Raw genomic sequence first — 26,057 nt, 5'->3', positions numbered from 1 at the left:
TGAACCCCAGAAAGCCTACGCGTCTACGTGCGGGGCAGCGGGCCAATCAGACGGCGGCTTGGCTCTGCGTAATCAGCAGAGGGACCAATCCGGATCGCGAAAGCCTTGCGTAGGGAGGCGTGAGCGCCTGATTCGGCGGAGACCGATTTTAGTCCCGCTTGGTAAACACGCAGCGCTTTGAGGTTAAGCTGGGCTTTTAAAGGGGAAGTCCACCCGGCTTAAAACAAAATAAAATTCTGTGTGGTTAAGATGTAAGCAAAGCATCAGACTGGTTTGATGCGAAATGCTCCGTTCTAGAGAAACTTGAGCCTCATACATGTATATATATATATATATATATATATATATATATATATATATATATATATATATATATATATATATATATATTTTTTTTTTTTTTTTACAGTGGTGGTGATAGGAACCAGACGTCTGAACAGTTTAATGCCTCTGAAATCTCCCATAGTCAGTTGTAATATGAACAGGTTAGATATATACTGCCTGCCTGTCTGAGACATTGCTTTGTGATAGTTTTGTGATGTTTTGGCTTAAAATGTATTTGAGTCTATTTATCACAATCCAAGACAAGAGAGAGTGGAACTCTGGCGCCAGTGCAGCAACCCAGACCCCAACGTGTTATGGCAACCCCCCCTACAGTCAGCCCACATACAGTCATACCCTCCAAATGTTACGACTTTTTTCTTGAAATATTATGATTTTTTTTTTTTAATGTGACTTTATTATATATTTTATTATATTAATATAATATTATTTTATTCTCGAAGTCTACTATTTTTATTTTGTGAATAGTGGCCCTAAAACATAGAACCGTGTGCTGCACTGGGTCGGTATGACCAACAGGTCAAAACTCTAAACTCGGCTCTAAACAAAGTGACCGCTGGGCCCTGATTGGTGCTCTGGCTTTGCGCTTCTTTCGTTTTGACATGTGACGTTTTTATACACACAGAAACCAAAAGGAACGACAGATTTCTCAAAATGTAGGAGGAAAAAGTCGGATATTAGACTCTGAAATGTAGTGGAGTGAAAGGAGAAAGTCGCCCATAACGGAGAAACTTCAGTACAGATACACCAAAAATACTAAAGTACAGAAAATAATTACATTTACTCAGTTACTCAGTTACTGTCCACCACTGGTCATGAGGCACAATAGTCCCCCAAAACTTCTTTTTTCACAATTTCCACTATTTTACAATCATCAGCATGGCGTATAAAAGCTCAGAAGACACATGTTGGCTCAGTGGATAGTAAATAAACTGGTTATATTTGTGTGGTGGAGGTTGTGACCCCTCGTTCCCATCACCACAAAGCAGGATTTCTCAGTCAACTGGGAAACTTAAAGCGGAGTTCTTCCTTTTGAAAATGAGTGCATGATTAAAAACTCTGAACATCGTTTTACGATAGTTCTTAGAGAAGGTTTCGGCCTACAACGTGTTGGTTTACACACATTCATGGCAGAGAAGTACATGCAGGGTGTTTTAAGGCAAAATCGTCCCCAAAGAAACAGATTTGCCGCTATTTTACCATCAACCACACATATAAAAACTCCTGGTTTTGGACACCAAATAAAAGACACATTGCGACCCCTGGTTCCTATGACCACCACTGTAAATGTGACTCGGTTCACATCTCAATGACTGAGCTATGCAGACATTTGGAAAGATGAGCGAAGCTGCCTTTAGAATTCCCTTTAAAAGTGAACTGTTCATGCGTTAAAAGGCAAAAAGCCGTGCAAGTTAAAATAAAAAGGGTTTTGGATTGGATGAGACAGTAAAAGAATAACAAACTGTGTAAGAAAAAGAATTATAAGTAAGCTAAGTTGATATAAAGCTGTGCAAATGTTTGGTTCCACTGTATAAAGGCAGTCGTGGGCTGGAGGTCAGGGATCTGGCTCTGTGACCGGAAGGTTACCGGTTCAAACCCCAGGGCTGACAGTCCATGACTGAGGTGTCCTTGAGCAAGACACCTAACCCCCAACTGCTCCCCGGGCGCCGTGGATAGGGCTGCCCCCGTGTGTGTGTGTATTCACTAGTGTGTATGTGGTGTTTCACTTCACGGATGGGTTAAATGCGGAGGTGGGATTAAAAAAGTATCACTTAAATATTTTTTAAAAGAAAACACCTTTGAACCTTCAGTTCATCTAAACTGAAAGGCAAATATAAGAATATTAGCAGCTTCTTTTTGCAAAGTGGTGAAATCAGGTGAAAACGCATGGAGTCGTTTGTGTGGTGAGGTTTCATTGACTTTTCCGAAGGGACAGCGAGAGTGCTTGGACCCCTGCTGACGCTTGACGTGCTTGTCCTGACGCTGGGCTGGACTCTCTTTGGTGTTATGCGTGAGGTGATAGGTGGTGATAGGAACCAGACGTCCCCCTCTAAAAGCTCCGTCGCAGAAAGTTGTTACATAAAAATGGTTCTGAATTCAGTGCCTGATGACTGAGACACTGCTTTTCGATGGTGTTGAGAAGACTTTGGCCTTAAAATCTATTCACGGTGGAGGGATACGCGATATGCAGGGCGCTATGAGGCAAAATAGTCCCCAAATAAAGCTTATTACTTCAGATTTTCCACTATTTTACTGGTGGTTTGAAGTTGAATGAATAATAAATCGTGTCATTTTTTTTCTTTCGGTAAACATTGAAAATGGTCCCCACAGACCTGAACGCCACACAAGGGTCGATGTATTGGTCACTCGCCAGTCCATACAGTCCATGTATGAGATGAAAAAGTAGGCTGCTTTAAATTGAACTGCTTCAGGACCCTGAGAAACGGTGGGTCAATTCTAGCCTGCGTAACTTCAGAATAGTTTAGGATACAAAAACGATCCACATATCAGGACAATCAGCAGACCCGCCCCTAACTAGCATGCATGACATCATCAAGCTGTGATGTCAGCATCAGTGAGTAATTCGGCTCGGAAAATCACCTAAATTCCTGATATTATTGCTCTGCTGTTTGGCCTACGTATTCCAACAAAGGGTTAAAACAGTGACATGATTCACATCAGATCACTCATCAGACTCCGCCTCACCATCCAGAGTGACTTCATCCACCTGTGACCGTCCATCAGCCAGAGATCAGCTCCAAAATCACCCACAACCTGCTCAGTACTGTTACACTACACCTCAGCTTTCAGCCTTCATTCTATAAACAAAGGGCTTTCGGTTACATTGATTCTGAGTATTAAAAATAACTGATATTAAATATGAAACTCAATCTGTAATTAAAAATAAAGCCTGTCGTGCTGTGTATCAGAGTTTTAGCACTCAGCCTGAATCCAAGAGGACAGAAAATCTGTAAAATACATTTCCACCTTATACTGACTGTTTATTTTCACTCGTAATGACCAACAGAACGAATCACCGTCAGAATTACTGCACTTTCAGCTCCCAGACACTCCAGACTAACAATTTCGATATATGATAACTATGATTTCTATATGATAACTACTTAGGGGCAGTCGTGGGCTGGAGGTCAGTGAACTGGCCAGTTCGGTCCCCAGAGCTGACAGTACATCACTGAGGTGTCCTTGAGCAAGACACCTAACCCCCAATTCATCCCCAGGCGCTGTGGATAGGCCTGCCCACCACTCTGGGCAAGTTTGCTCACTAAAAATGATCAGAAATTACCCAAATTCATAAAGACATCACATTTCTGTTGTCTAACAATGGCATATCTGAGTAGCCCAGGGTCTCCTGAGAACGAAAACATACAGCATGTGTGACCATCACATGTACATTCTTTATAATTGCAATTGTAATTGACCCCAAATACAAAAAATTGGCCAAAATTTTAGATTTCTAAAGTTAGTGATGTAATGAGAATCTTCACATTTACATCTATCCACCCATTCAGCCTACAGCAGCTTAGCCCCGCCCATTCCCGCTGAAGGCACGGTAACAAAAACGTCCAACATTTAATTCTGAGGAATAAGGAGAGGCTGGAACATTGGCATGAGTTATTGCTTCACCACACAAAGTTATGAAAGGAAAAAAAAGCAAGAAAAATGTAGGATATGGGCCCTTTAACTTGCCCACGTACATCAAAGATAAGCCAATAAGTGCTGATTGGCTGAAATCTGATCGGCTTATTTGTGCTAAATCCAAGTCTCTGCATTGCAATAAATAAAAACAGACAGAAGGGAGAAAGATTAGACTGTTAAATAACAAAATGAGTAAAAATGTAAATGTTTTAAACCACTTCCAGACACCGCCACAAGAGGGCGACACTTCAAACGGCTCCCAAATGACCACTAAGAGCTTTTACAAGCGGTCATTACCAGCCATAAATGTGAATGTGCAGCTTCCACTGATAATAATTACAATCTCCTTATTTCCATCTCCTTTTCCAAGCAGACAATCAGCTCCGTACAGTATCACTGGAGTGTCTGTGGCAGGAGGTCAGGCTCCCGTTGTCACGGACACAGAAGGTGTTTCGCACGTGTGGGTCCGGACCCCACGTTTGAGGCCAAAGTCCCCTTTAGAAATCAGAGTTACTCTATGGAAACGTCTGTTTTTATGTCCCTAGATATATTACAGATATATTCCACTGGATAAAGCATGGTGGGGTTACAATTTATTAATATTTTACAATAAAACAGTAAGTTATTTTAAAAATTACACAAAAATTACACCTCCCTGAGCCTCAATTTAGCAACATTGGTTTATAAATCAATCATATTGAATTCCAAGCACCACAGAAGAGCTCGTCCTCAGTCGTGTGTGAAGGCTGAGGCCGTATTTTGAGGTAAAAAACATGTTTTTCAGTAATTTTAACTGCAATAATCTCTACAGGGCTGTGAAATATATGATTTAAATGACAAAGAAAACAAACAGCAAATAAATATTTTAAAATATAGAATGAAAGTTCCCCAGGAGTCGAGTCACTGGTGTTACCGCGTGACAAAAAACCTCTTATTTTGAAATAAAAGTCACGCCGATGACGTCACTCGACGTCCTTTCACCTGTTTTCTGAGGATCTATGGAGAAAAGCTCATGGTGAGTCCACCGTGTCTCTCAGTTCTCAGAGATCTTCTCATTCAGCTCATGATCTCATATGAAGCTTCTAGCTGACGTCACTGGTGTGACCGACTTTATTCTGAGGTCACTGTGAAAAAATAGAGTCTCAAGTCATCAAATCTGTGACTTGAGTCAGACTCGGCTTGGGGGGTGCTGGAGCCTATCCCAGCGCTCATCGGGCGGAATGCAGGATACATCCTGGACAGGTTGCCAGTCCATCGCAGGCCAGACAGACACCCTAAATTTATCCTAAGTGTTGATTTTGATGATATCAAAATCCTTTCAAATCTTATTAGAACAAAAAATTTTAGAACAAGCCAAATGCAGACAGAACCTTCTAACCCCTAGAACCCACTTTCTGCTTGGAGTTATAAGGTTCCATGTGGTGAAACATGAAAAGAGCAATGATTCCCGAGGAACACTGCGGAGCTCTGCTGGTGACATCTTCTTCAAATGAAACTAACGTGTGGCTACATCTTATTAACATGTGGGAATGAGATCCTAATGCATTGGTATGACTTAGTAAGGCATGGGAATGAGATAGGTCGTGGCCACGACTTAGTAAGGTGTTGTAATCTACGGAGCCCAGCTGGTGGCAAAATAATGTGTGGTCACAATTTAGTAAAGTGTGGGAACAAGATAATTAAGTCGTGGCCACGAGATCCTAAAGCATGGCCGTAACTTAGTAAGGCGTGGGAATGAGACAATTAAGTCGTTGCCATGACCTAGTAAGGCATGATCTCATTCCCACACCTTAGGAAGTTGTGGCCACAAATTAATTATCTTGTTCCCACGCCTTACTATTTATTTTCCCCCATGGCGTTGCAGTCTCTTATTCACTCTCCACGTAGCCCGCATGAGGCTGAGCTCATTTTGAGCGATACTACATTGAACAACACTTCAATCCATGTGGTTGCCAGGTTGGACGAAAGCTCAGTGCCAAATGCTGGAAGCCCTTGAAGCTGGAGGGCAGTGGTCAACAGCCCTGGTAATGGAGATCTAGCTTCCTGTGGAGTCTGATTCCAACCACAGTCTGCCCCAGCTGATTAACATCTTCAGAAGGGCTTGGTTGCACTGAGTGAACTAAAGTCCCAGTGAAGTTCAAACTTCATGGACCAATCAGGTCACTTGTTGATTAGTAGTGTTGTAGTACCTGAGTCTGGTCTTCAGGTTGGTCACTGAAGTGGGACCCTTAATGGTCCATCTCAGTACCTCTAGTCAGGGAACATAACTGAACCATCATCCACTGGAATGATCTGTTCTAAGCTGTGCTGACTCCACACGCCCCGCCTCGCCTCGCCTCCAGGCTTTTATTCTACTGCTCTGTTTTAAAACATTCGGTTATGAAAAGGAACAAATACCAACTTTTCACCTGGAGGAACTGATTTAAGGAGCACAAGCAGACCTTAAAACCACTGTAGAACCTTTGAGGGAACGTTTACATTGTTTGTACAGCTCAAGAACAGCGTAGAGAGCTTCATGGAATGGGTTTCCATGGCCGAGCAGCTGCATCCAAGCCTTACATCACCAAGCGCAGTGCAAAGCGTGGAATGCAGTGGTGTAAAGCGCCGCCACTGGACTCTAGAGCAGTGGAGACGTGTTCTCTGGAGTGACCAATCACGCTTCTCCATCTGGAAATCTGATGGACGAGTCTGGGTTTGGCGGTTGCCAGGAGACGGTACTTGTCTGACTGCATTGTGCCGAGTGTAAAGTTTGGTGGAGGGGGGATCATGGTGTGGGGTTGTTTTTCAGGAGTTGGGGTCGTCCTCTTAGTTCCAGTGAAAGGAAATCTTAAAGCTTCAGCTCCAAGAGATTTTGGACAATTTCATGCTCCCAACTTTGTGGGAACAGTTTGGGGACGGCCCCTTCGCACCAGTGCACAAAGCAGGTCCATAAAGACGTGGATGAGCCAGTTTGGTGTGGAAGAACTTGACTGGCCTGCACAGAGTCCTGACCTCAACCCCATAGAACACCTTTGGGATGAATTAGAGCGGAGACTGTGAGCCAGACCTTCTCGTCCAGCATCAGTGTCTAACCTCACAAATGCGCTTCTGGGAGAACGGCCAAAAATTCCCATAAACACTCCTAAACCCTGTGGAAAGCCTTCCCAGAAGAGTTGAAGCTGTTATAGCTGCAAAGGGGGGGCCAACATCATATTAAACCCAATGGATTAAGAACGGGATGTCGCTCAAGTTCATATGCGCATGAAGGCAGACGAGCAAAAATTTGCGATACAGTACATATATATATATATATATACACACACAGAGTTCTCCATTACATCAAAAACAGTACTGCTCCATTCACCAACCAGTCAGCGCTCAGTAGCAGTAAAGCCCGTCTCCTGCCGCCCAAAACCCGTTAGCTGTAGAATAAAGGAAACATCCAGGTGAGATTTCCAATTCTACTTCCTAAAATGAGAGGAAAGTTCTGTTTAAGTGATTAGAAACTATGTTAACTCCTCGTTTTCAGCCGTTGGGCTCCATTCGCTCCCATTCATTGAGGACTCGCTCGCGGGCGCCCCCTGCTGTTCAGCAGTCCTGCTTTTGCACAGAGAAAACATAGGCGCCGCATCGCGTTTTCGGGCGCTCACGGCTCCCATTGGATCTGAGCTTGTATAAAGCGAGTCCCAGCTGAAGGAGCTGGGGCGCAGCCGCTGTGGATCTCCAGCCGTCACAACAGGAAAAGCGTTTTTTTCCCCAAAACATTACGTCACGCCGGCAACGTCAGCGAAGAGTAGCGAGAAGTGACGGTGGGGGCGGGGCCTGGCTGCGGCCAGGCGGGGGCGTTGGTTGCGGTGGGAGGGGCTGTGCGCGGGGTGGGCGGGGCCGCGCGGCGACTGGGGGTGGCGACTGGGCGTGGCGTTGCCGTGGGCCGCGCCGTTGCCAGGCGCTGGGGGTCGGTGAGTGAGCGGGGAGAGTCGCTGCTCGTCCGCAGCGGCGCTGCACACACACACGCACACACACGCAGGTTCTCCAGCACCGCCGAGACTCTCACGGCTATGTAGCTCAGGGCTTTTCACATGTCACTCAACCGAAGCTGAAGAACAGAACCGAAGCCAGCCGGGTCGCTTGTCGGGGCCGTTTAAGTAACGTTACTGCGGCGGCTAACGGAGCTAGCCTAGCGATAATCTGCCGGAGGGAGTAACGTTAGCCATCAGCGGGGCACTTTCGCCTCACGTCCGCCGGGGGGAAAGAAGGACAACCCCCTCCCTCCTTTCTGGAGACCCAGCCGTCAACTAGATGATTATGGAGAGGAAGAGGGTGGACTGTCCGGCTCTGCCGCCGGGCTGGAAGAAAGAAGAGGTGATCCGGAAGTCGGGACTCAGCGCTGGCAAAAGTGATGTTTATTACTACAGGTAGGCTAACCGCGCTAACAGCCGCCCCACCGGGGCTCCTCTAAACTTCTGCGTCTGAAGCCGTGGCCACATCCAGGCCTTTTAAAAGCTCGTATAACGAGGACAGGGTTACTCGAGTGTTGTAAACAAGCCCAGCTGCGCCGCTGTCTTGTGTAGCTTGTCTCTCTGTCTTTGTGGGGTGCTGAGCTCTGTTTCTATACGACTGGACGTTAAAGCTGTTGGGATCCACTTAAAGGGGAATTCTACCAAATTTTTAAAAATTCGGAATAATTCAGTCCTTGGGATCTGTGTCGACTCGCTCGGAGTGGTTTGATATGATTGGTTCATTGCAGAGAAACTTACAGACTTGCGCTTCTTTACAGTGGTGGTGATAGGAACCAGGGGTCCTGATGCCTACATATAGCCTTTTTATGTACTATCCAAAGCCACCAGTGAACCCACATGTCTCATTTGGGTTTCTGTATGTGAGGGTGACTTGGGTAAAATAGGTAAAAAAGGCTTAATCTGAATGAATAGGGTTGAATAAACATCCTGCCATGTAGAGATTAGAATAAATAGATTAAAGCCCAAGTTATCGTAAGGCAAAGTGGGAGATATCAGACGTTTCATGTAATAACCTTCTGTTGGGGAACTTACAGAGGCATGGACCTCTTTAAGACGTCTGGTTCCTATCACCTCCACTGTAGAACAGTTCTGGCTTGGTAAGTTTCTCTAGAGCGAAGCGTTTTACACCAGACCATCCTGAACGACTTCGGTTACATCCTAACCATTTCGTTATGCAGATTTTTTGGACAAATTGGTGGAGTTCCTCTTTAACCCAGGCCTAACCTTAACCGAAAGCTGTCTACTCTGGATTTTATTTACTTTTTACAGCAGCCAAATGTCCCCACAATGTCGAAACCGTGAAGGTTATCCATCACATTTGGGGACATGTGGCCCCGCAAAGTGCTGAATACATAATCAGTCACCCACGTACATTTCCTTCGTGACTTTATCCCTGTGAACTTGGCCAGGAGCGAAGTGTGAATCCTTCTGTCACTGGTCATTTGCTGAGGGCTCTGTTGGCTGCCCGTCAACCTCTGTAGCAATAAACTCGATAGAACAGGTTCACAGTGTTGAAGTCCCGCCGGCAAGAGTCCAGAAAGTTTTGCTGTGAACTGCGCACGGCCGTTCCTTTCGCGGGTGTTAGAATAACTTGGGTTAATGTTGTCCCTGTGTTGTCCTTAAGAAGATTGTTTTGGATAATATTACATAATTCCCTCTAAATCAGTATCTCACATGTGAACAGAGTCTCCTAGAGTAGTGTGGTATGAAATGATTTGTTTAGAGAGACGTACGACTCACTGACTCTGATTTCTTTACAGCTGGTGAAGGGTTAAATCTATAAAAGCAGCTCTTTATGGGACTGTTTAGCCTTACACCTCTTATATTTGTGTATCTGTCCACCGTGTATATATATATATATATATATATATATAAACATAATTTACCTTTACTGTAAGTCAGTGGAACCAGACATTTTTCCTAGTCATTTCTTTTAGACTGTTTAGCATAAAATTTACATATAATGTAAAATGTGTATGCACATATATATATGTCTGTGTGTGTATATGTGTATTGCTTTTGTCGGAAGATGTTTTTAGTTTTTGACATATATATTCCTGTATATTGTGTGTAAATTTCATGATGACTGGACCAAAAGAAACGGCCCAAAGTCACTTGGAAAAAATTCTGGTTCCATTGACTTACATTAAAGGTAAAGTACGAGACATGAGGTGTTCTACATACATCTCTCTCTCTCTCTCTCTCTCTCTATATATATATATATATATACATATATACACGCGTGTGTGTGTGTCTGTATACGTGTATACGTGTATACACAACTCTTCAAACGTCTGGTTCCTATCGCCGCCCCTTGAACAAACATTTCTGGCTCACTAAGATTCCCCAGAACAGAGCATTTCACGCCAGATCACTCCTGGCAACCGTTTACATCTTTAAGATTGAATTATTCAGACATTTTGAAAAAAATACTGCAAATTATCATCGTAAACAACTAACTGACTTTGTCCGTATGATATGCTTATAGTGCTGCAGAGGCAGCTTTTGTGGTTGATGAGTCAAGGCACGCAGATGTACGTCCTGCAGACGAGAGGCCGGGAGCTGATAGCCTTAAAGTTACTTAAACGCTGCTGGATCTGTGGCACTTAACAGTTTAAAGGGGCAATTAGCAGCAATTTGCCTCTAAGTTCTTGTGACTGGCTCACTGCTGGGCAGCTTTGTGGCTTGGCGTGTCAGAATTGAAGGCCTGGTTTATGGGCACTGTTGGCAGCGTTGTGTGAGCAGTGTCGATTTTGAGGGGTGCTGTGATCTCGAGCGCTGAGAAGCCGGAAGGTGCGCTGGAATGACGCATGCCATCTGATTGCACAGGCTGTGTTGACTTGGCACGGGATATAAACGCGGCGGAGCTTGCAGGAAGTGCTTTTGACTGTCGAGGCAGCCCAGGTGATCGCTGGCACACGAGCCACGACTGCATGTTTGAACCAGCCGTTACGTGGAACAGAAAGTGATGTCTGCGGCTCTCAGGCCGCCGCGTTCCTTCGCTTCTCTTCTCAGTTTAAGCGCAGGGATGTCTCCTGTACAAACGTGTCGGCGCTGCCGTTTCTCCGGGGCTTTCGGGAGATTTTGGACAACATGGAAACGTTTTACTATCAAAGTGATAAACGAAGTCAAAACGTGCTTTTCCGAGCATATCGTGGACGTCGGTCGCACTCAAAGAACACTGACCAACACGTTTCATTGCCAAGTGAGCATGAAGTGAAGTGCGGTTTGTAGAACGTCGAGTCGGTATCGTTAATTAGTCTTATTATTATTTTGTTTTTTATTTATTTGTCTGTATCATGAAAATGTGAACATATCGTGATGTGACGTTCCTGCCGTATCGCCAACATTCAAGATGTTCTATAGGGGGATGTTAGCAAACGTGATCCAAAGAAACAGCAAGTGGACCAGCTCAGTAAAGGCGTCCACTATGGTCATCATTAACGAATTGGGACACTGATTTGTGTCGTTTTGTGTCTGTCCGACCAGGTAAAATATCCCCAAACACAGATGACCACTCGGGCCACAGGCTCGGGCATTTTTATTGGCCCAAAAAGGGACATGTGGCCGGGGAACTGGGACTGTAGGCAATGTCTACCCCTGCTTGTTTAGCTTTGTAGCTCCAGTGCAAACCTAAGGAAGGAAACACCAAACCTGTCTTGGCTGATCGACTACACTTGAAGCAAGAAACTTTGGGCAAAACATGCCTTTAGGCCTTTTTTGGGTCTGGCCTCATTGATTTAAAGGGCCCATATCCTATTTTCTTTTATTGCACGCTTTCCCTCGAGTTTTAGTGCCAGTTCATTTTCATTCATGGGCATTTTCCAGCCTCTCTCCATCCCTTTTAATTAAAGTGTTGCTGCGCCAGAGGCTGATATGTTTACATACTGCACCTCATTCAAAAAGCTTTTGAAATACTATATAAAACCTTTCATTAAAAAAAATAATGTAAAATTAGGTTTTATTTTACACGATACAGGCGCTTTAAATGGTAGGCAAGCAGACGTGCTTGAAGGGACTGTCTCCATCTCGGTCTGAGTCAGCCAACAAAATTCTGGGGGAAGCTGCCTCGCATTCAGGAGGGAGGGAGCCGCTGAAGGCAGCGGAGCGGCGAGTGCAGAGCCGTCTGTGCGCCGATCTTCCTGATAGTGAGGCCTCCTCGCTGACGCATGGCCTTTGAGTATTTTTGGTGTCCCGTCACATCCTGTGCTGCCGTCCCGCCGTAGCAGCGACTGAACCCCAGCCCGCCTCCGCTGGCCGCGACCGGCCTCGGCCCAGGGCAGCGGTCCCAAAGCAGGCCGTGCTTTGCCGCGTGACCGCTTTCAGCACACGCCGACTGCCAGTTCTGCATTATTCTCCCAACAGAAAGTGTTTCCTGCTTTTCCGTGACGCACCAAACAGCACGGTGACAGCACTTTTGAGTTCCTGCACTGATGGATTGATGACGGTGGGGCTTTCTGATTTTATTGCAGAGCAATAAGCAGAACAAAAGACATGAAGTGGCTTCTTTTTCCCCCCAGTGCTCCACGAGGCAGCAGAGCGCCGTGGGGGAGGGGTGTTTTTCCGCGGCTTGTTTTGAGGTGCCGTGATGGCGAGGGCAGGCGTGTAAACTGATCTGTCGACACCGCGAACGTGGTTGGCTTTTACACCGATCCGCCTTCGACGGCTTCATGGCGTCAGGCTCACTCGGCCTGGCCGGTGTGCGGGAGGAACACTAACCCAGCTGCTTTTCTCACCAGGCCAGCTGGAAACAGCGGAGTCGCTCCCGCACTGTGCCCTGCTGGTCTGGTCCTATCAGTATTGACCTAACTGCCTCAATTCTGGTACTTTCTTAAGCCTTTTTCACCTCATTTCTCTATTGTAGAAGCAGCGGAAACGGACAGTTTCCACAAGCTGCAGATTCACAACTACAGTCTAAATATCTCCAGTGTGAAAACGTGGAACGTGAAAATAACCCATCGGCCCAGTTTAGCTGGACGCCTTTCGTCAAATCACATACGAGCAAAGCATAAGTGGCAGTAGGAACTATGGCTAAACGTCACATATTAATTAAACCTCTGGCGGTTTAATCAAATCTTGTACCTCTATTTTTGTTATTTTTCAGGTTTTGACGTCATTTGGAAACGCCTGTTGCTCTTTACATCGTCTGTAAATTTCATAAAGAATGGACCAAAAGAAACGGCCCTAAATGGCTTGGAAGAAATTCTGGTTCCATTGACTTCCATTAAAAGTCAAGTCGGTTTTTTCCTTCTCCTGTAAAGTCACCGTTTTCGAGGTTTATCTATCTATCTATCCCATCCATCCATCCATCCATCCATCCATCCATCCATCTTCAAATGAGGTCAAAAACTGATATATGCCAGAAATGGACAGAAAAGGTTTTCTTCCGACAGCTGCGATATACGTGTATGTACATATTATATATTTTTTATAGACTAAAACAGCAAAAATTCAGCTTTTCATTAGCTTTTTGTTTGAGTTTTCCTTTCTATTCCACCGCTGTTCCCCCATTTAAGGCGAAACGTAAAATTTCAGATGAAATGAAAGTGCTGCGTTTTCATTTTCATTATAAACGTAACTGAAACATCCCTGACTCAGCCGTTCATCTAAACGGGGTAACACTCACATTCACCCAAGTCCAAGATCGAAAAAGTAGGAGAAGCGAGAGAAAGCTCAACTGTAAAAAGCACAAGACGCAAGAAAATGGCAAAGAAAGAGATGCTGAAAGATCAAATTCAGCACGTCAGAGAGCGGCGCTTTAAAACGTGCTTTCACTGGCGCAGCTGGTGGCCTGGCATAGCTTAAATAAACTGGAGTGTGTGCTGTGCTGCTGTGTTATCCACTAAACCACCAGATCTCAGGACCAGATCTTCTCCGGAACGTCCCTAGTTCTTCATACGATGCCGAGGGCGAAATGCTTTTGGTTCCCAGAACCGAACACTAGATTGTAGGACCCCTAATTATTACCAAGCCTCTACATTAACCTCTTATTCTGGGCATATTTTGGTTTGTCCATCTGAATTAAGGCAAATTATTCAGTAACTGCATGAAATATATATTTATTTATTATTAAATTTCCACTCAATTGAACAGAACGTGTGTTTTATGATCTCCACATGTCACTATACGTTTACAATTCACTGCTGAAAGCCAAAAATCTCCGACGCTCTTTGTGTTATTTTCTAAAAGTGATGTTTCCAGAGCAGATCACTGAAGAGACGCCGTCTGTTTATAGTTTAGAGCCCAGATTTGGGGAAAAACGGGTCGACTTTCAGTAGAAAAACAAAGTTCAGCTTCTTTTATTATAAGGGTTTAAAATGACGTCACCGTCTATTAGACTGGAGAGAAGAGCTACAGCCTCACACGACGCCCAGCTTCTGAATGGAGCTTATGGAGTATGAACGTTATGGAGAACAGGACCGAGTGCGGTTTGGAGCCACCGGTGGTCTCAAGGAGGTGAAGAGGTTATATAATGAAGAACTGGCTTTCCTGACTTCCAGAGAAAAATAACAGCCCTGTTGGGAATCCTCTCTCTAATATCATCACATTTACATTCGTATTCATACTACAGCCCTTTAGCCCCGCCCATTTACACTGTTATAAGGAGTGTTTGAGCCCAGGCTGCTTTTGGAAAGAGGCACAAAACAGGGCCAATCGGTTCAGGCGAAGAGTTGGTTAAAGGAACTGTATGCAGCGAAATTAGGGTGTGGAGCTCTTGTGAAGGGTTCCCACCCCGCTGTCTCCACCGAGTTGCACAAGTTGTTCTGTGCTGTTCTCACCACTTGCTTCAGAGCTGGTTGTTTTGCCGAACGTTGCCCTGTGTGATTTTAGGGTATTAGGTACAGACGTAGTGATATATGAGAGGGAGCACCGTCACAGCATGACTCAGTATAATGTTATATCAGCTATATTGTTACAGTTATACCACAGTTTCATTATTGCTGTCACTCCTCAGTTTTCAGACAGTTATTTAGATTTCACAACAATAAAAAATCGTTATATGGGACATGAAAATAGCCCGCCAGTCTAGTTTCGACTGCGGCTAAGCTGGACGCTTTTTGTCAAATCACATATGGGCAATGAGTAAAGTTGTACTTTAGTACTCTGGGTAAAAACCTCTGGCGGTTTCAGTATATCGTTGCTGCCGGAAGAAAACCTTGTACCTCTATTTTTGTTATTTTTCAGTTTTTGGCGTCATCTGAAAACGCCTGTTGCTCTTCACATAGTGTGTGAATTTCATGATGAATGGACCAAGAGAAACGGCCCAAAATGACTTGGAAAGACGTCTGGTTCCATTGACTTACATTAAAAGTAAAGTAGGTTTTGTCCTTCTCCTGTAAAGTCCCTGTTTTGGAGATACAAGGTTTTCTTCTGAAAACTGATATGTTATATCATGACACAATAAAACTACAAATTTTCTACTTATAGAAAAGTAATTATAGGTAACTTATAAAATTTGATTAACGTACAGTGAAAGACTTTTTGTCTTTCTATCTATCTATCTGTCTGTCTGTCTGTCTGTCTGTCTATCTATCTATCTTTTCTATCTGTCTGTCTGTCTGTCTGTCTGTCTGTCTCTATCTATCTATCTATCTATCTATCTATCTATCTATCTATCTATCTGTCTGTCTGTCTGTCTGTCTGTCTGTCTGTCTGTCTATCTATCTATCTATCTGTCTGTCTGTCTGTCTGTCTGTCTGTCTGTCTATCTATCTGTCTATCTATCTATCTATCTATCTATCTTTTCGCCGTGAAATCTTGACACCATGTGAATGGTAGCTGGTTAAAATAATTGTCTTACTAAAGTAAAACAGGGATTGTTCAGTAGTAAATAATCATTTCTGGTAAACATGTGAAATGAAACGTATGGATTTTCCATTTTTGTCTACTGTTTTTCAGTTTTTGACATAGTTTGAAAGACCCCGTTCTCCTCTACAATGTGTGCAAATGTCATGAAGAACGGGCCAAAAGAAACGACCTAAAATGACTTAAATGAAAACTCTGGTTCCATTGACTTCCATTAAAAGTGAAGTAGGTTTTTTACTTCTCCTGTAAAGTCACCGTTTTGAAGATTTGTGGTTTTTCATCTGACGGCAGCGACGTGCAGCTGGGAGACACTCTAGAACAACAAATCACGTTGCGATGTCAGAACTGAGAACAGAAAGCTGCGATAAATAGTCTTTATACTGTCTATTCAGTGGCTCTCAGCCAATCGCATTCATCGCAAGCTCACAGCATTACTACTAATCGTGCTATAAACTCAGTTTAGCATGAACTGGGCCGTGTGCTCTGGGTGACTTGCTTACTACCTTCTAAAATAGTACATTCCGCACTTTCTGAAAGGGGAAACATCTGCGTCTCATAGTTCAGCTCTTCATTAGTGAACACTGTCCACTCGCTGGCGCCCAGCCCTTTATGATCTAACACCAGACCTGGGCATTGTACCCGCGTGAGATCGTTGGTAAATTAGAAGTGAAAGGTAAACGTGTATCTACGACACCCCTGAAAGGTGCACGGAATACAACTACAGCGCTTTTATTTTGAAGGCAACCCGTTTGTTTGTTTGTTTGTTCGTCTGGCCGGTCAGTGCGCTTCACTCAAATGTGTCAGCAAACGTGTTGGACAGCTTTCAAGATCGCTCTGAGCCCTTAAATATGTCGGCTAAGGTTACCAAAAGAAAGATTGACGCTGAGCGCAGAGTTTTTAACAAGACATGGACAAAGGCATTAAATATTTATTTACTGAAGCCAAAGGTAAAGCTGTGTGCTGGGCTTGTGGAGGGCAGATACAGTCTGAATCCCCATGATGAGAGTAAGCCTGCGGAGAAACACAAGAACTTGACCGATGCAGGACGGGCACGGCCGTCTGAAGGTCTGCCAGCGAAACTGCAAAGGCAGCGAGGATTTTTACAAAGCTCCACTCATCCAGGCAGGCAGCAGTCAGGACCAGCTTCAGTTGAGATAAGTGATACTTTTTTAATCCCACAAACGGGGAAATTCCACCTCCGCATTTAACCCATTCCGTGAAGTGGAGCTCCACATACACACTAGTGAATACACACACACTAGGGGACGGTGAGCACACTTGCCTGGAGCGGTGGGCAGCCCAATCCACGGTGTCCGGGGAGCAGTTGGGGGTTAGGTGTCTTGCTCAAGGGCACCTCAGTCATGTGCTGTCGGTTCCGGTTACAGGGCCAGTTCCCTGACTTCCAGCCCACGACTGCTTAGTAATATCGCACAAAATTGCAAGAAACCGTAAACCACTGAAGTGAAAGTGATGCTGGTCTCTGACAAAACGTGCGATTTTATGTCAGGTTGTGATGCTAGATCTTTTAAACGGTGCAAAATGTTTAGTTTTCTAAACTGAACCATCGCAAGTTTATTAAATGATATAATCCTCCACATTTTGATCATTATAATGATTCATTTACTGTTCTTCCTATATAAAGGGTTATTATAAATGCTGTATACAGGATATATGTATTGGGTAGAACTGAGTTAAGTATATTAGTCTGGCCCTAAAACCATTCCAATCTCTCATGTGGCCCCTTGGGAAAATTAATTGCCCACCCCTGTGTAACCCACCCACTGTCCTCCTCTAATATGCATATTTGAGAAAATCAGCATTAATATCCGTCCAGAAATCTGTAGCAGAACTTCCAGGGCAGTCTAAGGTCACGTTCCTGTGTTTGGATCACATCGTACAGTATTTCCTGTCTGTGTAGTGTCTCAATCTCTTCCTCTGCATTGCTTGTCCTGACAAAACCTTTGTCGTCACATGTTAGTGAGAACCTTAGTAGTCGGCCTGTTAAAGCACTGCAACATGTGCAGTACCTTAAAAGTTTGTTTTCACTGCTGTCTGAGTAAAAATAAGCGCAAAAATATGCGTAAGAACTGTTTATTTGCTGAGGTTTGTTATTGCGCTGACATCTGATTGGCTGAGCTGCGTTCAAACCCGTTGTAAAGGCCGTGATCTAGCACTGCCATGACCGCATCACAGCGACTGAACTCCATCACTGCGCCGCGGCACGGAAAACCCTTCTGCTGTTAATGGAATAAACTTGGACTCTAATGCTGATCCCCCGGAGCACCGAGTGAACTGATGAAGTGAGAACCCGTTGAAATTGAGGGGCTGATGACTTATTTTCTTTACTAGGACTGGGCTGGTCAGCTAGCCAACAGACTAAAAGACAGCAAACACGCTAAACAACCCCAACATTAATATCACAGGCCTGAATTAAAGTACTCAGGATATGATTCACTGAAAAACGGCAGTATAGAAGTCTGAAGAATGTCGCCTGAATGTCTCACACGCTTCAAATGTCCCTGTTTCAGTCAGAAGTGGCGTCAAATCCAGGCTGAGTCCCAAACGGCTCCGTACTCCCGAGCTAAATACTGCGCTGTGTAACGTTAGGTTTAGAAATTCCAGCTTGGCGAATAGAGACTGCCTGTCGAGTCTGAATGTGGACGAATCCCAAATGACCATTGTGGCGATATTTTGCTCTGTTGGGCTGCAGGAGTCAGTATTTAAATACCTATGTAGTGCACTATGTAGGGAGCAGGGAGCCGTGTGAGATTCAGCCCCAGTGTGAGAAAAGGGGCGTCGTCAGACTGGCAGACGACTCGCGGGGGAGATTTGGTGACCAGAAGGTGCTTATAAACTGAAGGTGTTAGCATTAAACAGAGCTGTGTGATCATTTGTTCACTGTTACATGAAAAAAGATTTAAAAATCATAAAATTTTCTTTCTTCTTTCAATTTTAGCAAAGATTCTCACAAACAACCCCTCTACAGCTCTCAGGCACCTCCCCTTATTATACAGAACTGGTGCTTCACACTAAGCGATCCGTCCAGAATGGGTGTCGGCTCCCGCAGACGCCGTCTTCTTTGCTGAATGCTGATCGTGTGATCTGGTGATGTCCATGTGGCCAGCTGGTCGTTGCTGAAGAGCTCTTACTGCCTGTCTGAGCCTGTGGCACAGCTATGGCTGTGTGCCCATGCGCACGTACACCGTTCTCCCCTGTAGGTGGGTTTCAATTAAACCGAGCCCTCCGGCTCTGCTTGTTCTCTGCTCTCCTCTTTGTCAGCAGGCTGAATGAGTGTGGCCCCTACTGGGGTTTTCTCCACTCACACCACTGTTTTTACTGGCAGGACTCCACTGGACCACAGCTCCGTCAGTGTATTACAGAAATATATTTTTGATCAAGATAAGGTAGACCCCCATGGACCCTCACAGAGCACGTACTGTTGGGGGGTGGGTCATTCCCAGCATTGCAGTAACACTGACGTAGTGGTGGTGTGTTAGTGTGTGTTGCGCTGGTATGAGTGCATCAAACACAGCAGTGGTGCTGGAGTCTTTAAACACTGTGTCTATTAGACACTCATACCTTGTCGGCCCACCTTGTAGATGGTGACCACATCAGTGGTCACAGGACGCTGTTGGCTGGATATTTTTGGTTGGTGGACTATTATCAGTCCAGCAGAGACACTGAGCTGTTTATAACTCCAGCAGCACTGCTGTGTCTGATCCACTCAGACCAGTGCAACACACACTAACCCCACCACCACCACCACGTCAGTGTTGCTGCAGTGCTGAGAATGACCCACCACCCAAACAGTACCTGCTCTGCGAGGGTCCAGGGGGTCCTGACCACTGAAGAACAGGGTAACAGAGTATCAGAGAAACAGATGGACTACAGTCTGTAACTGTAGAACTACAGAGTGCAGCTATACAGTAAGTGGAGCTGATAAACTGGACAGTGAGCGCAGAAACAACACTTTAGCTTCACCCGTTCATCTTTAAGAAATAAGGAGTGTTTGAGTTTCTGAATGAGGCACAACATAGGACAGCCAATCAGAACACAGCTCATTCTAGTCTTAAAGGCACAGTAACAGACACAGCCTGGTTAATCCTAAGGGAGTCTTGCTCAAGGAGTCCTCAGTCATGAACTGTCGGCACTGGGGATTGACCTTCCGGTCACAGGGCCAGTTCCCTAACCTCCAGCCCACGACTGCCCCAAATGATCAGGCTGCATGTAAACGTGGCTAGTGGCAGCAGATCAGGTAGAAGAACATTGCCAGCTTGGAGCTTAAGTTAAGTATCAAGAGGGGACACAACAGCCAAGAGCTTCTCCACCATAGGTTTCATACCGAAACATGAGCTCGAAAGCTGGAGTACAGAAGGACTGTGTTAGCACAACGATCTCTCTTGAAATGATGAAAGAATTCACAAACAGCCAAGATATAACTAAAAAATAATGGAATGCTTTGGGCCATTTTATGTCAAATTCAAAGCATATTTTAAACATAATAAAAGTGTTTATTTTTATTATGTTTGTTTGTATTTTCCTTGCCTGATATTTTTAAGTTTAGCGCATTTTTTCAAAGGCATAAATTAAATTGCATGGCTTTCCATTGTGTGTGTTCAATTTCGGTTTCATTTTTGTCTGGAAATTTTCTTCTTGCTAGCGTAGTGAGTCATTCTTCTCACTATGCCAGGCAAATGTAGCATTAGGGATCTTACGCTGTGGCTCTTTTTGACTCTTGGGTGATGTTCGAACTGCAGGCAGATCGGACTTGTTCCTCAGATCAGGCCTCTTGAGTCGACTGTTCCCACTGTGATCAGATCGGATTTGTGAGTCCAGACATCGCCAGTCTATCTGGATGGGGTGCTGTGGTAACGATGTAGGCATCAGTAACTGTGTAGCTACACTGGATTTCAAATGTGGATGTGGGAGGTCATCGTCTCCACCTCCAAACTCTCGGAATTCTGGCATAAGCATGAATCTTTCACGCTCTTCTTGAATCCCAGCACTTCCGTCACTCTAGATTTGACATTGTTGTTGTTTGGCGCCTCGCAAGTGATGCAAAAGACACATTAAAGTCAGATCTGGGTGTCACATCTGTAAAAATCTGTTTGGAATCGCATTTCGAAGCACCTCCAAACGTGGTTTGGATCCTAGTTGATCCTAGTAATTGACTTTAATGTGGCTTTTAGCTGTCCAGACTATCAGAATCCAATCTGGATTTGATCTGGATTTGCCAAAAATCGGATTGCCAAAAATCAGCCCTCTTGTAGCTGAGCCATTCTGCCTGGATGGAGAATTGTGTGGTGCTGTAGTGTTATCCAAAGAATGGAAATGGACACTAGTGACCACACGTGTCTGTGTGCACGACCACAAACGGGGAGGGAAGTTGTTCTGATTGGTTGTAATTATTGGCAGTAATTCCATCTGCCATGCACCCCCACAAGCCACAATGACCGGCACCCGAATCCTGAACACTGCCAAAGGTGTGAGTGACGGTGGACGGCAGCCGCCAGAGAGGGGACGGCGACGACGATGACGGCTATGAGAGGCACAAAGGCAGGATATGAGTCCTGAACTTGGCCGTCCAGTCACCGCCTCCTGTTCCTCAGTGAGGACACTGGCAATGAATGTGAGGTGTAGTGAAGAGGCCTCGCTGCGGAACATGTAGGCGGGGCGCTGGTGGCGGTGTTCGGGATTCGGGCCCCACCCTCCTGCCGGCTCTCGCAGCTGTCCTCAGGGCCCAGGGGAGAGGATCGTGGCACATCATATTCCCATTGATATCCGTGTGCTGATCTATTGTGAACCCCTGGTACCCCGAAAGTATCCATACAGGTTGGTCACTATGAAGTAATGGCTTAGCCATTTCAGTATCTCTGTTGTTGGAACAGAACTTCCCAACTTTTAAGGAGAAGGAAAAAACCTCCTTTTAATGTAAGTCAATGGAACCAGACTCCCTCCCCCCCCCCCCAAGTCATTTTGGGCCGTTTCTTTTGGTCTGTTCTTCATGGAATTCACACACAATGTAAAGGACAACAGGAATTTTCAAATTATGTCTAAAACTGAAAAACGACAAAAACGGAGATACAAGGTTTTCTTCCGACAGCAGCGCTGGTGTATGGAAATGAAAACCGTATATACCCTTTCGCTCTGATCCAAGCATCTCTCCTTTAATGTCTTTTGTGGAGATCATTGTCAGTGATCAAAACTGAGCATCTGGGGTCCTCCAGTCAGTAAAGCGTAGTGTAAGAGTACAGTGGGTGGGGAAAGGGTGGGGTTTTAAGCCATGGGCACATCCACACTCAAAGGACTGGGCTTTTTTCCGAGGAGCTTATAAACTCTAGGGTTCGGTTTCACGATGAAAGAAGATGCGAAACTTCTTGAATTCTTGAAAATGTCCTCCTGTTCCAGGAGTCCAGCTCAGTCCTGGGCCTTGCCTCCGTCCTGGGCCTCAAATGCTGTTTTCATTGAGTCATAGTTTGAGTCATCCTCCGAATTCCTCTCCCGCTGCTCTCCAGGCCTCAGAACCGTGTGTTTGGTTTCTGCTCTGGAGGAATGCGGGTACCCGGTGACTTTATTCCTGCTTTCTTTGCCGCCTTTCAGGCGCTTTTAGGGACAAATGGGAGGTTTTACAGTGGCTCAGATATTTGATAGCTCTTCAGTCAGGCGCTAGTCTTTGAGTGTTAATAGACCTAAAGAGGGTGGGTGTCATCTCTCCATACGTCTTGGTCTCTGTGCTTGGGTCCAATCCTTTAGGTGCGGGTTATTGGTTCTAATGGAATAATGCGGTATAAAACCCAACTGAGTCATATCTGAGATATCCAAATCGCAAGAGTTGTCTTAAGATCCATTTGCCATTTGGGTTCTGCTATCGTTATGGTGTCAAGCTTGTAACAACAGAAGAACCTTTTTGGTGCTCTATAGAACCATATACAACACATTCTCCATCAATCTGAAGAACCATTTCACCATGCAAAGAACACTTTAAGCATGCAGATGGATCCTAAAGCTGTTTGTGGCTCTATATAGAACCACTGTCTCTACTGATGGACCCTCGAAGAACCATTTTTTAAGTGTGTACAGTGTCAAAAATGTTGTCTTAGGCTTTCAGAGGGAAAATTGAGAGCTTGTAAAATGCCTGTGGATGAGTTGGACCCATCAGAGGCAATCAAACCTCCATGTGTTGTGACATCACAACCATGACTTACTGGCAGTCTGGTCATCTAGGGGTCAAGCCAAAAAAAAACGTGGATATTCTGGTCTTCTTGGCCAAAAAAATCAGGCCCGAATCTCTGTTTATGTTGCGATAATTTTTGGTAAGTCAGAGAAAAAATCGCAGTTAGGTATTTTCCCGAAATCGTTCAGCCGTCTGTACAAATAGTGGCTTTTTAAAAAAAGTGCTTGACAACTTGCTAGTTTGTGAAAATTGTGGCGCAAACTGATTTGATCATTTTTGTAGTTGTTTGTTGTTGTTGTAGATGTTTGGATTTTGGAGGAGCTGATAAGTTTGATAACAAGTGTAAGACGTGTAGTGCAGTTATTTGAATCAGGGGTGGAGCAGCACAGCGTTTTGATACCGTTACTGAAACCGATGCTGGTCTGCTGGTTTTTCTTTAAAGATTACCAAACCTTAAAATGATTTATTTAAAATTGTGGCACTTCTGTTAACTTGAGTATCTAAAAGTAGAAATGTGCCAGTATTCATGAATTTTGTATTCCGTGATATTAAACACGCCTGGTAATGTTATCGTGGATCATGAACGCCGTAGTTCTACCATATTATTTATGGGCTGTGTTTATTGCTGTGGCTCCCCTGCCTTCCCCCCCCCCCCCCCCCCCCCCCCTCTCTCTCTCTCTCTCTCTCTCTCTCTCTCTCTCTCTCTCTCTCTCTCTCTCTCTCTCTCTCTCTCTCTCTCTCTCTCTCTCTCTCTCTCTGTCTCTCTCTCTCTCTGGCTCTCTCTGTCTCTCTCTCTGTCTCTCTCTCTCTCTCTCTCTCTCTGTCTCTCTCTGTCTCTCTCTCTCTCTGTCTCTCTCTCTCTCTGGCTCTCTCTCTCTCTCTCTCTCTGTCTCTCTCTCTCTCTCTCTCTCTCTCTCTGTCTCTCTCTCTCTCTCTCTCTCTCTCTCTCTCTGTCTCTCTCTGTCTCTCTCTGTCTCTCTCTCTCTCTCTCTCTCTCTCTCTCTCTGTCTCTCTCTGTCTCTCTCTGGCTCTCTCTCTCTCTGTCTCTCTCTCTCTCTGGCTCTCTCTCTCTCTCTCTCTCTCTCTCTCTCTCTCTCTCTCTCTGTCTCTCTCTCTCTCTCTCTCTCTCTGTCTCTCTCTCTCTCTCTCTCTCTCTCTCGCTTGCTCTCTCTCTCACTCTCTCACTTGCTCGCACTCTCTCTCTCGCTTGCTCTCTCTCTCACTCTCTCTCTCGCTTGCTCTCTCTCTCTCTCGCTCTCTCTCGCTCTTTCGCTCTCTTATTCTCTCTCTCTCTCTCTCTCTCTCTCTCGCTTGCTCTCTCTCACTCTCTCACTTGCTTGCACTCTCTCTCTCGCTTGCTCTCTCTCTCTCTCGCTCTTTCGCTCTCTTATTCTCTCTCTCTCTCTCTCTCTCTCTCTCTCTCGCTCTCGCTCGCTCTCTCTCTCTCTCTCTCTCTCTCTCTCTCTCTCTCTCTCTCTCTCTCTCTCTCTCACTCTCTCTCGCTCTGCTCGGCTGTGCGGACGTGGCGTTCTGACCCGCGTCCTGAGTGTGATGTAACCACAGTGTCCTTGGCCTCTCCGCATCGATGTGGTAGATGTGTCACTTCGAGTGGAACACTCTCTTCCAGTGAGTGCATTTAAAGGCCTCTCACTCTGCCTCGGTGTTGTCCAAGGCAGTTCTTCCGAATAAGGCCTCAGTAAAGTCTTCTACCTTTGGACCAGCGTCTGGACTAACAGCATTAGCTAATCCTCTCGAGGCCTCAGGGGAAGCGGGCCAAGAACGCACTTCCTGTTTGTGTTGATTGCCGTTGAATCATGAATCCTTCTCGTTTGAAGCGATTTGCCTCCTGCTCTTCGGCTGAGTCATTTACAGTAAACGTCAGGCCACCTGCGGCCTGCTCTCGAGACTCGAATTCTCAGGCTGTGAGTGCTTTGCGTGGCTCTGTTCGGGGGTAAACACAGAGTTTAGTCCACTACATTGTGCAGCAGTGCTGATGAAGATGGCAAACACTTGAAAGCCTGTTAACAACCCCAGCCCTGAGTGCAATATCGTGGCTACACTATGAAAAAAAGCCCCCACAAAAATAAAGGAGAATGCAGCAGTCGCTCATGAAGACACAGCTCTGCCACAGCCCTGATTAAGTCCTGTTTGTTTCAGGCTCCGTATCATAGGTACACTGTATGCAGATAATGGGTGGGTCTTGGGTGGGTCTTGGGTGGGTCTTGGCTGGGTCTTGGCTGGGTCTTGGGTGGGTCTTGGGTGGGTCTTGGCTGGGTCTTGGCTGGGTCTTGGGTGGGTCTTGGGTGGGTCTTGGCTGGGTCTTGGCTGGGGCTTGGCTGGGGCTTGGCTGGGTCTTGGGTGGCCTGTCGAAAAACAGAAATTTGTAAAAGGAATTGAAATCCCAACTGGGGTAAGACCAGTACGTTGGTTGGACTATATTTTCGGCAGGTCGCTGGTCTCTCTGAATTCCAGCGGACGGTTGGTTGCCATGGTTTCACTGACGCAAAGCAAAAATTTGATGTGTTTCCACTAGATGTTAACGTCCTGGAGAGAAATCGCTTGTGTGCTCATCTTTATTTAATCCTGTGTCTGTGTGGTCAGTTTGTGCTGAAAACAAGGCAAAGGCACCGCCGCAATTCGTCCACCTGTAGTAGGAACAGTTGCCCAGGAACCAAAATAGCCTACTACGCTGCTCAGTGCTCAATTCCTATTGGTAACCGCCACATCGCTTCACTCCTTATTTGCATGAAGTTAACCTTTCCTTAACTGTAGCTGCATTACAGTTTCTCTTCACCTACGTCGTAGAAGGCCGCTGGTGGGGTCACCATGCAGCCTCGTTAGGACCATTCGCGTGGCCAATAGGCTACTGAGGAGGAGTCTTCGTAGGACAGGAACCACACTAGCTCGGCTGCAGCCCAGGCTTTGGAACGCAGCTAGTGTCATTGACTCCGCCCACTTTGTGTCACCAACGTTTGCGTCGCCCCTGTTGCCGGAAGTCGCCAGATCTCATTGAAATGAATGAGCTTCGAGTCCTTTGCTGCATCGCGTCGCTGCCAGTGTGAGTGCAGGGTAAAGCTCAT

At 45.4% G+C, this 26,057-nt stretch overlaps 1 protein-coding gene across 4 annotated transcripts in view; it reads left to right on the top strand.

Moving 5' to 3' along the window:
- The first annotated feature begins 7,916 nt into the window (after positions 1–7,916).
- mbd2 (methyl-CpG binding domain protein 2) overlaps positions 7,917–26,057 on the top strand; it is a 75,146-nt gene continuing 57,005 nt past the window's right edge. Inside the window, exon 1 of one of the 4 annotated variants that reach the window (XM_017716689.2) lies at positions 7,917–8,393. In XM_017716689.2, coding sequence (XP_017572178.1) covers positions 8,278–8,393 — 116 coding nt within the window. In that variant the 5' untranslated portion in view covers positions 7,917–8,277. Of the gene's footprint in view, positions 8,394–18,977; positions 19,022–24,556; positions 24,604–26,057 lie in introns of those variants that run through there. The other 3 variants (XM_017716685.2, XM_017716688.2, XM_017716686.2) reach the window with 3 other exon arrangements.

This window comes from Pygocentrus nattereri, chromosome 23 (assembly GCF_015220715.1).
Source record: "Pygocentrus nattereri isolate fPygNat1 chromosome 23, fPygNat1.pri, whole genome shotgun sequence".
Lineage (NCBI taxonomy): Eukaryota > Metazoa > Chordata > Actinopteri > Characiformes > Serrasalmidae > Pygocentrus > Pygocentrus nattereri.
Note: the sequence above shows the minus strand (reverse complement) of the source record. Positions and strands in the feature narration are given on the sequence as shown.